Genomic DNA, 16,792 nt, shown 5'->3' with positions numbered 1-16,792 from the left:
GATTGACTTCTTTCAGCAGTTTAATTTTATATTTGAATACAGTGCAATACACAATAACGATAAAGGACAATGAACTAAAAAAGCGGGAACAAGTTTATTATCTATTTTTGTAAAGCCAGAATGTATGTAGCTTGGTTGTTATTAATTTGATTTTTGTTTGGTGTTGTTCCGGCGCACCAAGTACCAATGAAGCACTATGGCAAAGTTGGTGAGAACGGCAGTAATTATAACAGCTCCCACTGTATCGACGAACGAAAACCTCACATCGGTTTCGTTTAACTTCCTGTAGTAAATACACAAAAACTCATGTTACGATTTACTATTGCAACAAAAACTCAATGTTATTTACACATAGTTCGTATTTTCCTCAAACGCCCTATAAATCCTTTTTAGATCGGTGTGTTTTGCTAGACAAGACAAACCAAACTTTGTCCCCAAATTTTCCTGATGTATACCTTATAAGAAGACAATTCCACTACAAACTATTACAAACAATGCACAACGGTTTTAAACGACAATTATCACCTATGCTTTTTGACCAAAAAACATTAATTTTGTCACGCCAGCACTAGTGTCAACTCACCGCTGCACTTACCCACTGTCAAGTTTTTCCGAAATCTCGTCAACGTTTTGTCGAAATATTATGCTCTGTGCGTACATGGAAGCTGCCGTGCAAATATGCATCCACTGATGAGATAGACCCACTGTATCGAACTTCCCTGTAAACGTGTAAGCGTGTCAACTACTTTACTTTACGTTGGTTTTAAGTAGTGTTTGGGCCATATATGTTTTTGATTCGTACATTCAATTTTATGATCTTCATTATAAAATTGTCACATGAGTTAAGAGAGAAAAATGCAATAACTTTTGGTGAGTGAAATTCATTTGTGCCAAGTGTTGGCTATAGTAACAAGCTTCAAAGATTCACAACTGCAAAAAGCATAGCAGTGAATACGGGCTTATAGGGTTAGGTCCAATAAACTTGAAGAGATTTGAAAACTCTCTCGGGGAGACCAGCTCGTTTCAATGGATAGTTTTGTGGACTTACCAGGTGCAAATCTTTCAGGTATCCGTAAACTGTATATAAGTGCACCAAGAAGTAAAGTCAGTGCAGCGATGTCAGCAGTTTGTCCAAAACCGTGACCGATGTGGAAAGTCACGTGCATAGGGTCCGACGAAAAGTCAAAATGGTATCTAGAAATATTTGTAAAGACACATTTACTTTATTCTATTTGAAATGTACCAAATACAGAACATGAGGAGTTCATGATAAACTACTGAACTATTCGTACAGTCTGGAAACGATCGCACCCTCTAATTTTTCATGTTCTCTGTTACATTTCGCGGACAAGCGAAACGTCATACATTCTTTTCCAACAAAGGTGTATGTTTTGTGGATTTTCACCAGAAGAACTTATAGATCCGTAATTTATTTTAAATGTACTATATGACAAACCGAAAAAAACGCGTATTTTTACAATAAATACATTTCAAAACTCGTAAATGCATATTACGCGCCAAACCGATTATAAGGTTACTTACTATCGAGCCCACTGTGTTTCTATCCTTACCTCAAAAAGCATGCATAAAACCCAAGGAATCCACCAACCAGATTTGCTCCCACCATGATTATTTTACCCAGTATTGGGACATAGTCTTGTATAAAGATGACGACTACGAAGGAGAAGGTCCAAAATGCGCTGAAGATCATGAGTGATAAAGTAGAAGACGACGGCCCTGCGTAAGTTATAAAAAAGATTAGTACGATTTAAATTTTGCCCGCCAAACAAACCGAGACTTCATTGAAATTACGCAGATGTGTTATCGCATAACGACGCAGGACCACCCAACTGCGCAGTACCTTCATACATTTTCGCGATTCTAGCTCATGCATTTCGATCGAAAGGTTGACATCGCCTTGGTATGCGATAACATGTAACACAAGGCCTTGACTGCGATGTCAGTGAACTTCTTAAAATCAGGAATAAGCCAAAAGTTTGCAAAATCCAACATTTTACTTACAGTCGCAGAAGTGGTTCATGGGGCAGAGGTAGTGTTCAAACCCGACGCGTATTGAGAAGGCGTATGTGAAAATACAGGCCCGATCCACAGAGCAACAGTGGTGACTGACTGACTCCGAATGGGACCAAAACATATGGGCCATGCTGCTTGCAGCCAGAAGTATACAACAACCTGCATTCAATGAAACTCGGTGATTTGTGATTTATTGACAAGATTTTTATGTTCACTCAGGAAGTGAAGTCACTCGTTTTGTTTTGTTGGTTAAGTTTTATGCTACGCACTTCGTATTTTGTCTTAGAGTCAGTGATTGTCAATGTCTGTATTTTATGACAGGACCACATTATCATGGTATTCCGAGTTTTTGTTTTCTTGAAATTTTTAATCATAATAAATCTACCGAGCTATACAATACTCACCTAAGCCGTGCGCGTAGTAGGGCAAGCAAAATGATTCCTTTGAATGTTCAAAGTCATTGAAAAAGTGGTAATAACTATAAAGGAAGTGAAGTAATGGAATGAAATGCGTCCAGAAATTCAACGTCTCGTTGTTCAGCTGAAATACGCTGTAAAAAATAATGGGCTTTGATAAGAATTACTTTGTTGCCCTTTGCCACCACATGTGTTCACCTTTTCACATAATACAAGGCGGATTTGTTTGGTGGCCTGTATCCCGTTAAAACGTAGGCTTGTTGCTGACAGGACATGGATTCTTCATATGTTATTAAATCTTCGTCCTTTGCGCATAATTGCAGCCCGAACCTGAGAAAGCAAAAGGTTTGCCAAAACCTGAAGATTATTAATAGTGCCGTAGCCTTTTAGGCATTTTTTTGTTGTGATACGTCATACAGTTACCCGCTTACATCCGCTGAGCTCATCTGTTTTGGTAAACTGGCCTAAAGAGTTTACAACAGGCTAACGTCATGCATTTTAAAAAGCCTCTTCCATTTTTAGCCGCTTAACTTCGCATATGGCCACTCACAGTGTGATAAAAATGCGTGGTTAATTTCTCAGATAACCCACACAGTACAAATTGCCCACCGCTTTTGGTATATACTACAACGCGTTCACTGTTTTATAGTTAAGTTGGATGTATTATTGCCTTTACAGGGCATACTTTATTACACCACTTGAATTTTCACACTTTGGGTGGTTTGGGGGATTAATGTAAACAGAATCAAAATGCATAGATTTAACTCCTCAACCAAAACAGGTATTTTTTAGTTTAACAAAACATTATTTAAATTACTTCTTCGACGTACCTACCATCACCAATTTTTAATTAACTAAGTTCAATGGTAATGGAAACACAGTACGCACCTGTTTTTGTGCTGCAAATTATTCACATGTGTTTCCGAAGAATTCATCTCACCTGTCAACGACATATTCAGTGCAGGATACTATTACAAGTAACAAAGTAATCTTACCAACCTGCCTTGATGAAACATCCGTAGCCTACAGCGCTGTGGTGCAAATCTTTGACGTATTTTGGTTTTACCAAACGTGACGCCGGCTACATTACACATTTGTCACGTATGACGCGCGCCTACATCGCCAACTGCATGCAATAAGATGACGTCAACTTTTCAAGTTGGAAAATCATGCACGTTTTCTTGATGCATAAGTACCTTGAATCGAAGACGGGGATTGGGATTACAATCATGTTTATTTTGCGAGAAAAGCAACTACGCGACGAACAAAAAACAAGGAAATGAAATGGCATGGGCACCGATAAAACCATAAAGGTTATCGAGTCAGGCGCCCATGTAAAGGTGATTTCCTCACGGAGAATCACCGTCTGCCGTAGGATCGCAGCCAGTCGCACTGGGAGGTGATGGGTTGCGACAAGCTGCATGTGACGAAAAGGTGGCCACCCGGCCGTGCTGGCCAAAGCAAAACCCATCGAAACGCAAACGCCAACTCGGTTCTCAGAACGTTTCCTTTGATCCACATCGACAGACCTTAACGTCCCGAGGACAGTCCAAACGTGGTGGTTTTGGTTGGAGATGGTCAGGATCGTATGGAGGTTGCGGTTGTTGAATCATCGTAGGTCTTGCTGATGATCAATCGCACGTTATGATGTTGGTGTGCAGCGCTCCTAGGTCTGAAACAACAACGGATCCTACGGCAGTAAATTGTTCATTTAGGCGTAGAGTGTACAGTGGAATATGCATAAAAACACAAATAAAAACACCATAAAAAAAAGACAGAAGAAACGCAATAAACGACAGGAGGACTACAAGAAAAAAGGGGAAAACTGACTGCTAACAGGATGGATGAAAAAGGAAGTTAATACTGAGATGTGAAACATTGGCGGATTTTTTTTTTAAATGATGGACGGGAGAGCGATCTAATGGAAGGGTTTATTTCCTCCCATATCTGTGGGCCCCTATGTTTTAGCATACGTAAGCCGAAGGTGGTGTTAACTCTTGGGTGAAATAAGTTCTTTTGCGATGCATTTCTTGTGAAATGATCGTGCACTGTGCCTACTAACGAAAATAAGGAGTTGTAGGAGGCCGGTAGATTGCCGGTATGGAAATCGTGCATTACTTTGGCCAGTTCGAGTTTGTAAATGTCTCTAATCGAAGTTTAAACCATACTTGAAGTTGCCGATTTGTTTTAAATATGTTTTGAAGTTAGTACTCGTTAATGCTTTTCCCTGCCAAAAAAACATGTGCATAAAATCCACAGTTTCAGCATAATATAGTATACTATGGTTCCAGTTATTCCCAGCCAACAAACAATAGAGCAGTGATTCCCAACCTTTTTGTGGTTGCGTACCACTTGGAGGTAAAACAATTTCGACGCGTACCACCTAGTTGAGTGTTATAAAGTGACCTAGGGGATAAAGTAACAAACATTTTGAAATCACTCATGATTTTTCAAATTCCAACTTTATCCACTAATCACGTAAAGGTGCTCGCGTACCACCTGGAGTGCGTCGCGGACCACTAGTGGTACACGCGTACCACCGGTTGGGAAAAACACTGCAAAGGAGAATGATTGTTTGATTTCCATTGTCAATTTTACCATGTGGGTAATTCCCGATTCGCCAGCGAAAAAGGTGAAGACCAATGTGTGTTTGGAGTAATGCAAAACATATGTAAAATTCTGTTGTGGCAAATAAATCAGGCCAATTTTGTCATTGTATTGCAATGCTTTTTACCGAAGGGATTTTTTCAACCAGCCTGGTGAGAAAACACATGCTTTTGTTTTTAGTTTGTTGAAACTTAAAGAAACATATTTTTGACTATGATGTGAATGTTGGACAACCGTATGTGGGCAAGAAGCTTTTGGCACAGACATTCTTGTCTGCTGCAAAGTACAAGATGGAAAAACCAAGTTTTATTGGATAAACCAATAGTGCCTGCTTGGCCTTCTACATCTGAAAGGTTGTTCCTTAGTTCAGCATCAGAAAAAGCAAATCAACTAAAAAAATTGTGTGCAAACAAATATGACAACTTCTACAAAAATTATGAGGAATTTGTTGGCTTAACTGACGTTCAAAATGCCCAATTTGAAGTCAGGAGTGTAAGTAGAAATAAATAAGTAGATTGTTTGAACAAATGTGTTGGAAATCTCTGTATGTAAATTATTTGTTGTATTTGTTTTGATAGTGATATAAAGTAAATGGCAAACATTTGTTTTTTCCTTTTTTAAATCTCTAAATTTTAAAGAGTAGTTTCAAAAGGACTTTTATATACTTTAAACTTCACCCGGTATTTCATCAAGGCTGAGAAGGATTTTCTGGAAGCCCGGGGAAAGGAGAGACTCATTATGCGGGACATGGTCAACATACGAAATGAGTTGAAACATGTGCGAGAGAGACTAAGTCATGTCAATTATTCAAACCCGCTTTATCCACAACTTGCAAGCGAACAACATGAGCTGGTGACAAGAGAAGAAAAGTAACGATGCATTTTTATTGGAAAATTAACCTATTGTGTCTTTTTCTGTATTTAATACTCGAGTCTTTACAAACTGTTATTTTGATTTTAATAGATTTTCAGTTTAGCATGTATTTTTTTGTAGTAAAATGGGTTTGATTGACTATTTTATGGCAGTTTATTTTTCAGAGATGATATTTTTTTGGAACAGCTTTATTTGCAACCTTTCTGGCTGTTTGTTGATAAGCCTGATAGAGATTTTACTTTTATTACAGAATTAAAGATGAACTTGACCTTGCTGAAGAAAAAGAAAGAGATTCCTTTCTTGTGCTCTCGGCAGCCATGAGAGACAGCTATGAAAAGGAAAGGGCAAGAGTGGAGAGAACAAAAAACTGGTCTTTGATTGGTTCTGTGATTGGAACCATAATAGGTATATTAAAAAACATTCACTGATATGATAAGTGGTTGCTGATATTAGTCTATTAACAGGTTTTCTTGGTTCATCGTACATAAATCAGGTGAGAACTTCTGAACTGAAACAAATGGTTTTGGATAAGCATGACAATGCAGAGTTGAAAGAGGACATTGATAAGGTGTGTTTTGTCCTACAAGTCTGTTGACGGTTTTGTACATATATATATATGCATTCTTTACATAATATCAACCTCAATGAACTATCCAGGTGATTCCTTTTGTCAATGAAACTTACACTGACATCAAAGAGGAATTGACACAGTTGGAAGCTGTGTTGGTCAACAGATTGATAGAGTTACCTCAAGATACTGATAATAAACAATCAATGTCAAGCAGTGGTGCCAACCCTATGATAAACAAAGTGCATCAGGTTGTATTAACTGTTAACAATGTTTCTCAACTGGTGGTCTACAGTAACCTACTGAGGGGCCCAGCCAAGGTTTTTCCACACTTCCTGCTGATTTAAAGTCCATCTGATTTTAGGTGATAATGCCATACCATTTGTCCTGCTTACTTCAAAATTAAAGATGCATCTCCAAGAAATGGTCTTGACATTGTATTGGGTGATGTTATGGCCCCTGGGGTAAACAGACTTAACATAATTGGCCGGTGGTAAACATACCTAAACCAAAGCTGCAGACAGGGTGTCTTTGCAATATTATGGCTTTTTTTGCACATATAATACCTAAACCAGTTGAGAAACTCTAAACCAAAATATTAATTGCATATTCTTTGATTAACCGTATTAACCCATTTTGTAGGAAATGAAAGAAATTAAAGCTTTAATGAGTAAGATTGATGCTGGGGTTGCCAATTTCAAGGACTTGCAAACAGACACAAGACAGGACATCAGTAAAATCAAGGAATCAATGACAAGCAGAATATCAGCTGGAACTGTGCAAAACTTTGAGAATGCAACACAATTTAACGATAACGTAGATGATGGTGCTACAAACGTTGTCCCGAAGCCCAGTAAAAGAACATTTTATGATATTGTCGTATGGGGTGCTGTTATGTCCGCTTTGTATTATGTTCTCACTGTGTGATCGTGCTTTCCATTTATTAAACAATCATGTCTGCATTTAATATGTCGGTAATCTTTCAAGCCTAGTACAGAATTAAAAACATCTGCATGATGAAATGCACATTAAAGAAAACATGGGCGAGTTGACGAATAGTAAATTATAAGGTAATGCACGCACCTTGTTCTATGCTCATCGTCACGGTATTTAAACGTGAAAGAGTTCATTGCGGTACTCCGGTTTAGTGCCTCTAATTATTTCCGCGTGACTGGTCGAATTATCCTATACACACTTTGAACACGTACAGGAACTGCACCAAGGCTCAACAATAGTGTATATACAGCAAAGATAAACTGCCGGCCGTCAGAGTAACACTTTTGCAGCAGTACGTCAATGGTCGTGAGAATACGCTTGTCTAAGCTTCGGTATGGTATTACAGTTCAACTAAGAATGGCTCGGTTGTATTTAAAGCGCGTTCACGCGTGTTAATTACAACGCACATTGATAATAGTGGTGAGGAAAAATGGCTTTTCCTGTACCGTGCAAGAAAGTGACGAAACAGTCCGCTACGAACTATTTTCAGAAGTATCAACTTCTATTGTGAAAACGTGGCGTTATTTTATCGACAAAAATCGCGTAGGTTTATGCAGCACACTTGAAATACCTTTCGCCTACATGTCGTAACGCACGGTAGTTTTGTGTTGGCACGCATTAGTTTGTCCGGTTGTTATTGGCCGCGGGGCAGTGACGCACAGACCTGGATGCACTGTGGTGTGCATTATGCTGTATAAGCCGGTGGTCAAATGAAAAACATCATTGCTCAGCCAGTTCCGTTGGTCGTTTAGTCGTGTTCCCAGGGCGTGATGGTAGCTGTATAAACGGCATATGTTCAGATTCAGGATGATTGCCAGCTTGCCGGCAGGGAAGTGATGCGTCAAGGCAGTTTTAGGCAGTCTGTTTATTGTCAAATTGATGGTCTTTGTCTTGTGTGTTATATTGAGCAACTTACCCACTCTTTCTTAACCTAACAGTGGACAGCTTGTAACAGATTGATGCATACGTTTACAAGTCGACAAACGTTGTAGTTTGTTAGAAGATGACCATTAGAAAGATTTGGCATTCAATTTTGGAACGCAGTGCAAAGCAATCCAAGTAAGTGTAAAAACGTTTCATAGGGATAGGACCGCTACATTTGTGTGTATCTGATAAATGAAGATATTTTTTGGAGTATAAAAGAACAAGCGAAGTGCATATTCATGTTTGTTTTGTATTTTCCATTTTACTACAATGAAACAAACTTGACAGCTTACAAGCAGTGGTGGCATTCTTGGCTTTGCGCGAACGCCTTTGTAGAATTTGCGTTCTGGGTGTGAATTATGACAATCCTGTTCATATATTTTCAATAGAACTTGTTTTTAAATGCCATCACTACATACAGGTATATTAAAAAATAACATTTCTTTTTTAACAGACATTGCAAATGCCGCGAAGAAGTCCCAAGTATTCTACATCGGCCCTATATTGCAACAGGGTATCGGCCAATGAATCAATCCGTCTGGTATTACGTATTTAGGTAGGTTGACTGATCTCTCAAACAAAGAATGTCTTTTGTGATGATTTTATTGTCTAGTCCGATTACGAACAATGTTCGATGTACGATAAGGTGTTGAATCACAAGCCTACAACAAATGACATGACCTAGTAGCAGTCAATCTGCCAACGTACGGTAAATGCCAACACTAATCCTCGCCTGTGCTATTTCCAATAGTTTCAAACCAGGCATCAGTTCAGCATTCAAGTCAAACTAACAACCTACGCGTTATTACGTAATTGGCCGTCGGGTCAGAAGGCGTGAAATGCCACACAAGACGAGGATAACAAATGAGTTTAAGTTTTTGGCATTTATATTTTTAGTGTTTTTCAACCGAACAACGAGGCCGGAAATTTTTGGACGCATTTTCTTCCCTTCCTCTTCTTTGCACAGAGATACGCCAGGATGTTTTTTATTTACGGTAGCACACCGTACGCTCTACCCTTTTATGCACACGGATTTGGTAAGCAAACTGTCTTAGAACGGACATAGGCAATCCAAGAAAATAGTAGATAATAGCACATTACGGACCAGATAAGTTGGTTATTAAGGAAAATATTTGACACATATTCGTGATAATCCCAATACCAAAGTCCAATCTTCACAATGAAAGTTTGGAAATTTTGGTAACAATCACCAAACAACAAAACAGATCTTACAACAACTTGTTTTGGTTCGATTCCAATATCTCAATTTTTGAAGTCAGTTACAACAACTTGCATCTCATTGCACAACTGTATTCACCTAAAATTGCAATCACTTTGGTTTAAGGTACCTGCTACCTCCTTCTATGCAGTTCATTGGCCCACATGCTTTCTTCAAAATCGACGGTCGGCTATCAATGTGCTTATGCGATTGATTTTGCTGCTATTTACGTATATGGGGTGGCGATGAAGGTGCCATTGGAATTTTATCTTTGCCCAACCGAACACTACTGTGGTACGTTTTTAGTCCTGCACCCCTTTGGTTGACAAATTTTCCTGAAATAAATTTACAGTTCTTCGTTCTCTGAACGAAAAACAACAAAAAGCTATAATAGCCGAAACGTTGCATAGGTATAAGTTACATGTCCCCAATTAAAATATGTTTTTCTTATGTGGAAAGACATAAAACCGTATTCTTCATAATGTATCCGGTTCTCAAAACTCTGTTTTCAATAAAAAAATATGTCAATTGACGTATAGTGCTAACGTATCTACTTAATACTTAGACGTTTCTTCGTCGGCCGCTTTGATCATATTTGCAATCTACTGCGCCAGCGCTTTGGCAACAACGTTTTACGCCAGCGAAAAATCATGGAAATCCGCTGTTGGGATTTCCACTGGCCTCTATATTATCGGAACGGCAATACTCTATGGTTCCTGTATGCTTCGGTAAGAAACTACATGGCCTATAATGATAGAATATAAAACTTTAACATTTTGTGTGCGATATTTGCATGGACTAAGTAATTGGTATTGTCAGTTTAGGCTGATTGTCTATATAAAGGGAATTTGGTGCACTTACCAACGTACAAACTTTTTTTACTGGTAAGGTGAGGCCTATTTTGGGACCAAACACTTTTAACTTATAAAAGGCTACGTTTCATTTAAACAGGTTTTTTGTTTTAGATACTTTATCTCTGATGCTGGCTTCGTCACCTTAGAAGATATCAACAATGACCATGTCAGTTTGTCAGTCGGCCACAACCTCAGTCTTCACTTTGGCGAACAACTTATGTATCTATTACTTGGTCTTGTGTTCTTTGCATCTAATGTTCCTGAACGCCTTATGCCAAGTATGTATTTTAACCTATCAATTTATTAGAATTTTTGTTACAAACTGACATAAGTGATGCTTTGGCTAAGTGTTAGGCTTAGTGTGATATAGATCAACAAAGATCGTGCTATGGTTTAACTGTGTGTGTCGTTATACAGAAACATTCGACATCATTGGAAATTCGCACCAAATTTTTCACTTGTTTACTGCGTTGGCAATGTACGCTCAAAGTGTGATGCTGCAAAGTGTGGTGGACGAAATTGAAAGAAAGTATTACATGGGGTGAGAAACAATCTGCTACGTAACCTGTTAAGGTTCTTAATTGTATTTAGAAGATATACGTTTCAATCTTAAATCAATTTCATATGTTCAAACATGTAAGATAGTCTACTTTGGATTTTGCAGACATTTTGACAACGAAGTGGTCGCAATGTCTTGGGGAGATACAATTGGACATTTTTTATTTACCATTCTTTTGACGCATCTTGTTGTGTATTTGTATTGGTTGTATTTACGAAGAACGGCCGACAAACAGAAATGCTGTTAGGCTATATGTGTATTTTAGATTACTTTGCACAAGTGTTATAAAAAGACGGTTACGTTCTCCGATTTTATTGTTTTAAATTTATATATTTATTTTCCGAATTTGCAATAAACGAATGGACTGATGCTTGCAGGCCTTTATTGCATATTTGAACACTTGAAGAAGAGGCTGTTGTAACAAATAATTGGGCAGGCTACACATTGACACATTTTTACTCCATTATATATTATGTAGCCAATGTTAATTAAGGTACTTTTACACAGAGTCGCTCTCACGCGTCAGCGGTTTTCAACGCAAAAAAAGCTATCACAGGTTAAAAATTATAATTGTTGAGATTGTATTCTCGTGTAATGGCGATTATAAAACAAAATTCTAAAAGGATTTCCTATCACCAAGTACGGTGCAAAATGTGATATCTATTTTCCTTTGGAAGGCCTGTGTGCTGTGTGTTTTTCAGTCAAGCGTGACGATAAACGCTTCGTGGTGTTTGTTTTTCTAACGTAAAGTACAAAGTCAGAATTATAAATGGCAGTAACACGGCAGGGTCGGTAAAAATTAGTTTGTTTAAATTAAACAGTATGCTAGTTTTAATTAAATGGAGAAATATTTTTTTTACAAAAATTACGATCTTTCCAATTTGGGCTACACCTGACCTGACTTACTCTACAGTTAAATGTGTTACACAATTTTCCTTTATTGTTTTTAACAGAAATGTAGGGCACACAACTTTAAAACAAAACACCTATCAATGGAGTCGGAGGATATCTATCCACACGAAGCCATGCTGCATTTTCCTGATGAGGTGCAGTCTGTCCTAGGCGATGTTTTTCCTAGTACAGATCCATTGGAGCAACCTAACTTTAATGTTGTTGACTACATTAACAATTTGTTCCCTTCTGAGCAGTCACTCTCTAATATTGATGAGGTGGTCTCTAAAGTGGAAGGAAAAATTAAGACTCTCGATCATGACATTAAAACTGCTGTCCGCAAACAGACAACAGCTGGAGCTGATGGTCAACAAGCCCTAGAGGAGGCCCAGGTTGCCATTCACGAACTGTTTGCAAAGATCAAGAATATTAAAGATAGGGCAGAACAGTCTGAGCAAATGGTTAAAGAAATTACAAGGGATATAAAGCAGCTTGATCAAGCCAAAAGAAACCTTACCCAGGCCATAACCACACACAATCATCTGCACATGTTAATGAGTGGTGTAGATACCCTGCAAAATCTAGCACACAAACGTCAATTTGGAGAGGCTGCAAGCCTTTTACAAGGTGTTCTTAACGTTATGGAGCAGTTTGCCAAATACAAATCTATTCCAATGGTCCGTGAATTATCAGCAAGAGTGGATGAGATAAAGCAAGAAATGACTAAGTTGGTGCTGACTGAATTTGACAATGCATTCTCCCCCCAAGCTGGTGGAAACCCCAAAGCTGGAATCAACACTAAATTGCTGCAGGAAGCTTGTGCAGTTGCTGATGCTTTGTCGCCAAGTGTGAAAAAAGAACTCCTCAAAAAGTTCATAAAAAATCAGCTCTCTGAATACTTAGTTTTGTTTGATTCATCACAAGATGTTGCCTGGCTGGATAAGATTGACAGGAGGTATGCATGGGTTAAAAGGCTTTTAGTTGAATTTGAAAACAAGATGTCAAAGATATTCCCAGAGCATTGGGAGGTGTCTGAGCAAATAGCTGTTGAGTTTTGTCAAATCACGCATCAAGAATTAAGTAGTTTGATGCAGAGGCGGGCCAGTGAAATTGATGTTAAACTCCTTCTTTTTGCCATTCAACGAACAACCAACTTTGAAACATTGTTGTCTAAAAGATTGTCTGGAAACACCCTTCGTCAGTCAAGTGAAAAAACTACAAAGGTTTCAACTAGAACTGTGAAGCTTTCGAGTGAAGAAAGCAATACAAACCCTTTTCTGGAGGATGTCTCAAATGGGCAGCATAATGGAGCTGCAGAAGAAGTTGATGACAAAGTTGAAGTCAACCAAGCTTCTGAAAATTTATTCCAGAGACTTATTTCAAACTGTTTTGAACCATACCTGTACATCTACATTGAGTCACAAGACCAAAATTTGTCAGAGCTTCTGTCTAAATTTCAGGATGAATTTCAGCAGAAGTGCCAACAAATGAAAACAGACACTGTTCCACATGAAGGTGGTGTACTTGGAAACTGTGCTGATCTGTTTGTGTACTACAAGAAATGCATGGTACAGTGTTCACAACTGAGCACAGGCAAACCTATGCTGGCTTTAGCAAAGCTCTTTCAAAAATACCTTCGTGAGTATGCATCCAAGATTTTAACAAGCAACCTGCCCAAAACCACTCAAGCACCTGTGTCTTTAAGTAGCAATATTACTTTTTCAACAGTCACAAACCTATTAAAAGAAACTACATCTAGTCTTAAAGATGGCTCTTCGTCTGAGGTGATAAGGCTGAGTTTAGGTGAACTGACATTAATTTGCTCCATTCTAACAACTGCCGATTATTGTTTGGAAACCACGCAACAATTGGAAATTAAACTCAAGGAAAAGGTTGATGCAAAATTGTCTCCAAAAATAAACTTGTCCGAGGAAAGAACTGTTTTTGGTAATGTAATATCAAACTCTATTCAGTTGCTAGAACAAGATCTAGAATCAGCATGTGATGCTCCTCTGGCTGCCATGTCAAAGATATCATGGACCACAGTTGAGCATGTTGGGGACCAGAGCCCGTATGTCACAGCAATCACTTCCCACATAAAGCAAACAGTTCCACATATTCGTGCAAATTTAGCCGAAGCTAGAAAGTATTTCACACAGTTCTGCATAAAATTTGCAAACTCATTTATTCCACGCTTCATCAGCTCATTATACAAATGCAAACCGATTGGGACAGTAGGAGCTGAGCAGTTGCTACTAGATACACATTCCCTGAAGACAATCCTTCTTGATTTGCCATCAATATCCTCGCAAGTAGCAAGAAAAGCTCCGTCTTCATATACCAAAATTGTAGTCAAAGGCATGACAAAAGCAGAAATGCTTTTGAAAGTTGTGATGGCGCCCCATGAGCCAATCCACACATTTGTAGCAAGTTGTATTCGTTTGTTGGTCGACCCAGACCTGGACACATTCCAAAAAATTCTTGACATGAAGGGTTTGAGAAGGGTGGAACAAAGTGCCATCATGGAGGTGTTCCGTGCAAAAATGCCCGTATCTGGAAGCAGTAATTCAACTTCTGCAGGAAATGCATCCCTTGACAGTGATTCTACATCAAGAATTCGCAAACTTGAAAAGCTGATCAAGAAACGTTTATAGGAAAGTATTTTGTTAAGTTGAATGTCTTGAAAATTTTCCCAAGACATCCAAAATGAAAGTTGTGTGATTCCAAGTAAGGGCATGGTTTAAACTTCAATGCTGTCCGTCAACAAAACTACAATGCAAATTTATGCTCCCTGTGGTAGTACTTAATGGAAGACCAAAGTCCAAAAATAAAATAAGTCCCTTACTTGTATCCTTAGTTCAAGTGTGTTGTGCAATACAGTTATTTGTGTTGTTATGTCACGTAATCATTGCAACATTTTTCTGTGTGACATGTTCTTACAAAAGAGGCAATTGTGCTGTTGGTACTGCATCTATAAAAAATGGGATTTTTAATCGCATTTTTGCAACACGTTGTTGTTTTTTATGAGGTATTTTTTTAGACAGTGCAGGCCCAACAAACAAAATTAGAAGGACGACATTGCAAGATTTGTATGTTGTAATTCGATGTGGTACGTTTTTGCTTAGTCAGGCTCAATAGAAGTGGTCGTTTAATCATATCAACACTACTTGGATGTTATTATTTTGCGTTTTAGTCGTTTTTCGATACATCCGGAAAAGTAAACTACCGGATAAAATTGTAGCTATTTTACCGGCAACCGCTACAATTAAGTTGGAAGCAAGACGTAACACAAGGTAGCGGCAAAACATTTTTTTTTCCTGAATCCTGATAGGTTTTGGATTAGGTAATTACTTGGGCGTGGTGGCGAACTGTGGCCTGACACACACGTAGATTTGTTATACTGAAAAGACATATTTCTTGACACACAAGTCGGCGTCATATTATGACAAACATCTATTTTTTTGCAAGCAGTGTAAAAAAAGGGTTGGTGCTAAACCAAAATTTATAAACTTTTATAAAGGTATTATTAGTGTTATTCGAACGTCAAACATTTTTCCATATCTGCAGCATTGTACTAATCTTCTGTAAACCACACCAGCTGATATTGGTGCTATGTTTTGGCCTACTGTTACTCTCTTGTGATTGCCTTAAACAGACAGGCTTAACTATATCTCTAATACAGGTATCTGTACACATTAAATAATGTTCATACTTGATTGATTGTGTTACATCAATGGGGATATGTCAGACAAAAGAAAATCTTCATCAAAGCTGAAACAAAAGCGAGATGCAACACACAGAGAAGGGCTCCTCAAACCTGACATAAATGCAAAGGTCGACGAGCTTTTTATCAGGTATGAGATGTTTGTTGTCTTTCCAATGCACCCCATTTTCTATACATGTGAATTGGAACTATAGATATATATACTGAAATATGGTAAATTACTAATTGCCATTTCCTTCAATCAACCAACTAATTCCACATCACAGTACATTGTTGGCACTTTTGATATATGTGCAAGTTAGATTTGTGTCATTGTTAAACACACATACACAGGTTTTTTAATGATGTTCGACAGACTGTTATGGGTTACAATAATGCCCTAAATATTTACAATTATTTATCCTAGTTAATTGAAAGCTAATGTTCAAATTATGAATGTTCATCTTAGAACCAAAGGTATATATACTCTTTTTTGTCTTAGGTGGTTTAATCTTCCCAGCAGCCAAAAGCTAATGAAAGATGGTCTAAGGCAAATCAGACAACACAAAACAGAGCAGTAAGATTGGTTTTGTATAAACCCTCCTCAATTACAACACCATAAAACAGTTATTTCCATTAGAGCTACACTTGAAGAAAGTGTTAAATCTACATCTGAAGAACCAAGGCCAAAAGAAAATCTTTCCGCAAGTGAAAAAAGTGTTAATCAAAACAACAATTCAACCTCTTTGTCACCCACTGCCAACAACGTTAAACCACTCTTAAGTCCACGACGAAAGTCTCAAGGAAAAGGAAGGTTGTCAGGATCATTTAAGGTATGATTGGTCATGGAGTATTTCAAATTTTGTAATTGCCTCTCATTTGTTGTCGTATTGTAGATTTCAATTATTGTTTTCAAAATTATCAACACAGGAGGCAAATACCCATAGTTATAAGTGTTCCTGTTTAAATTTTACTCATTTACCTTACACTTATAATCATATGCGTAACAAACAATTAAGTGCAAGCATGCATACTATTGCCTACATATATATATGTTACACTACAGTGTATGCATCATTGTGGTTATAAAGGATGCCAGACTTTGGTACGCCAAACAACGTGAATGCTTTGTAGTTGTTATGTGGTAT

At 38.0% G+C, this 16,792-nt stretch overlaps 4 protein-coding genes and 1 long non-coding RNA gene across 6 annotated transcripts; 4 read left to right on the top strand and 1 right to left on the bottom strand.

Annotated features, from left to right (window-relative positions):
* Positions 1 to 70: 70 nt before the first annotated feature.
* LOC145909037 (membrane progestin receptor gamma-like) lies at positions 71 to 3,487 on the bottom strand. Of its 2 annotated transcripts, XM_082996358.1 has the most exons (9): positions 3,446 to 3,487; positions 3,339 to 3,390; positions 2,649 to 2,780; positions 2,439 to 2,584; positions 2,023 to 2,193; positions 1,572 to 1,737; positions 1,049 to 1,194; positions 596 to 719; positions 71 to 283 (listed from the first exon to the last, which is right to left on the bottom strand). In XM_082996358.1, exons 2-9 carry the CDS (start codon positions 3,383 to 3,385, stop codon positions 142 to 144), a joined length of 1,074 nt encoding a protein of 357 aa, XP_082852484.1. In that variant the 5' UTR covers positions 3,386 to 3,390; positions 3,446 to 3,487; the 3' UTR covers positions 71 to 141. The 2 variants fall into 2 exon arrangements, with proteins under 2 accessions (XP_082852484.1, XP_082852483.1); XM_082996357.1 differs by having other exon boundaries at positions 3,339 to 3,468.
* A 1,661-nt stretch (positions 3,488 to 5,148) lies between these two features.
* On the top strand, positions 5,149 to 7,453 carry LOC145908692 (uncharacterized). The gene is made up of 6 exons (XM_082996013.1): positions 5,149 to 5,549; positions 5,751 to 5,926; positions 6,181 to 6,335; positions 6,395 to 6,498; positions 6,588 to 6,749; positions 7,141 to 7,453. The coding sequence occupies exons 1-6, from the start codon at positions 5,280 to 5,282 to the stop codon at positions 7,423 to 7,425; spliced, it is 1,152 nt and encodes a 383-aa protein (XP_082852139.1). The 5' UTR covers positions 5,149 to 5,279; the 3' UTR covers positions 7,426 to 7,453.
* Positions 7,454 to 8,429: 976 nt separating this feature from the next.
* Positions 8,430 to 11,305, top strand: LOC145909071 (membrane progesterone receptor epsilon-like). Its single transcript, XM_082996391.1, has 8 exons — positions 8,430 to 8,553; positions 8,873 to 8,974; positions 9,316 to 9,455; positions 9,764 to 9,931; positions 10,203 to 10,365; positions 10,603 to 10,769; positions 10,909 to 11,032; positions 11,156 to 11,305. Exons 1-8 carry the CDS (start codon positions 8,498 to 8,500, stop codon positions 11,295 to 11,297), a joined length of 1,062 nt encoding a protein of 353 aa, XP_082852517.1. The 5' UTR covers positions 8,430 to 8,497; the 3' UTR covers positions 11,298 to 11,305.
* A 702-nt stretch (positions 11,306 to 12,007) lies between these two features.
* On the top strand, positions 12,008 to 14,883 carry LOC145908242 (vacuolar protein sorting-associated protein 53 homolog). Its single transcript, XM_082995475.1, has one exon. It carries the CDS (start codon positions 12,043 to 12,045, stop codon positions 14,593 to 14,595), a length of 2,553 nt encoding a protein of 850 aa, XP_082851601.1. The 5' UTR covers positions 12,008 to 12,042; the 3' UTR covers positions 14,596 to 14,883.
* Positions 14,884 to 15,628: 745 nt separating this feature from the next.
* On the top strand, positions 15,629 to 16,332 carry LOC145907945 (uncharacterized). The gene is made up of 3 exons (XR_014402906.1): positions 15,629 to 15,795; positions 16,147 to 16,221; positions 16,287 to 16,332. It is a non-coding gene; the product is annotated as an uncharacterized LOC145907945 (long non-coding RNA).
* The last annotated feature ends 460 nt before the right edge of the window (positions 16,333 to 16,792 follow it).

This window comes from Ascidia mentula, chromosome 7 (assembly GCF_947561715.1).
Source record: "Ascidia mentula chromosome 7, kaAscMent1.1, whole genome shotgun sequence".
Lineage (NCBI taxonomy): Eukaryota > Metazoa > Chordata > Ascidiacea > Phlebobranchia > Ascidiidae > Ascidia > Ascidia mentula.
Note: the sequence above shows the minus strand (reverse complement) of the source record. Positions and strands in the feature narration are given on the sequence as shown.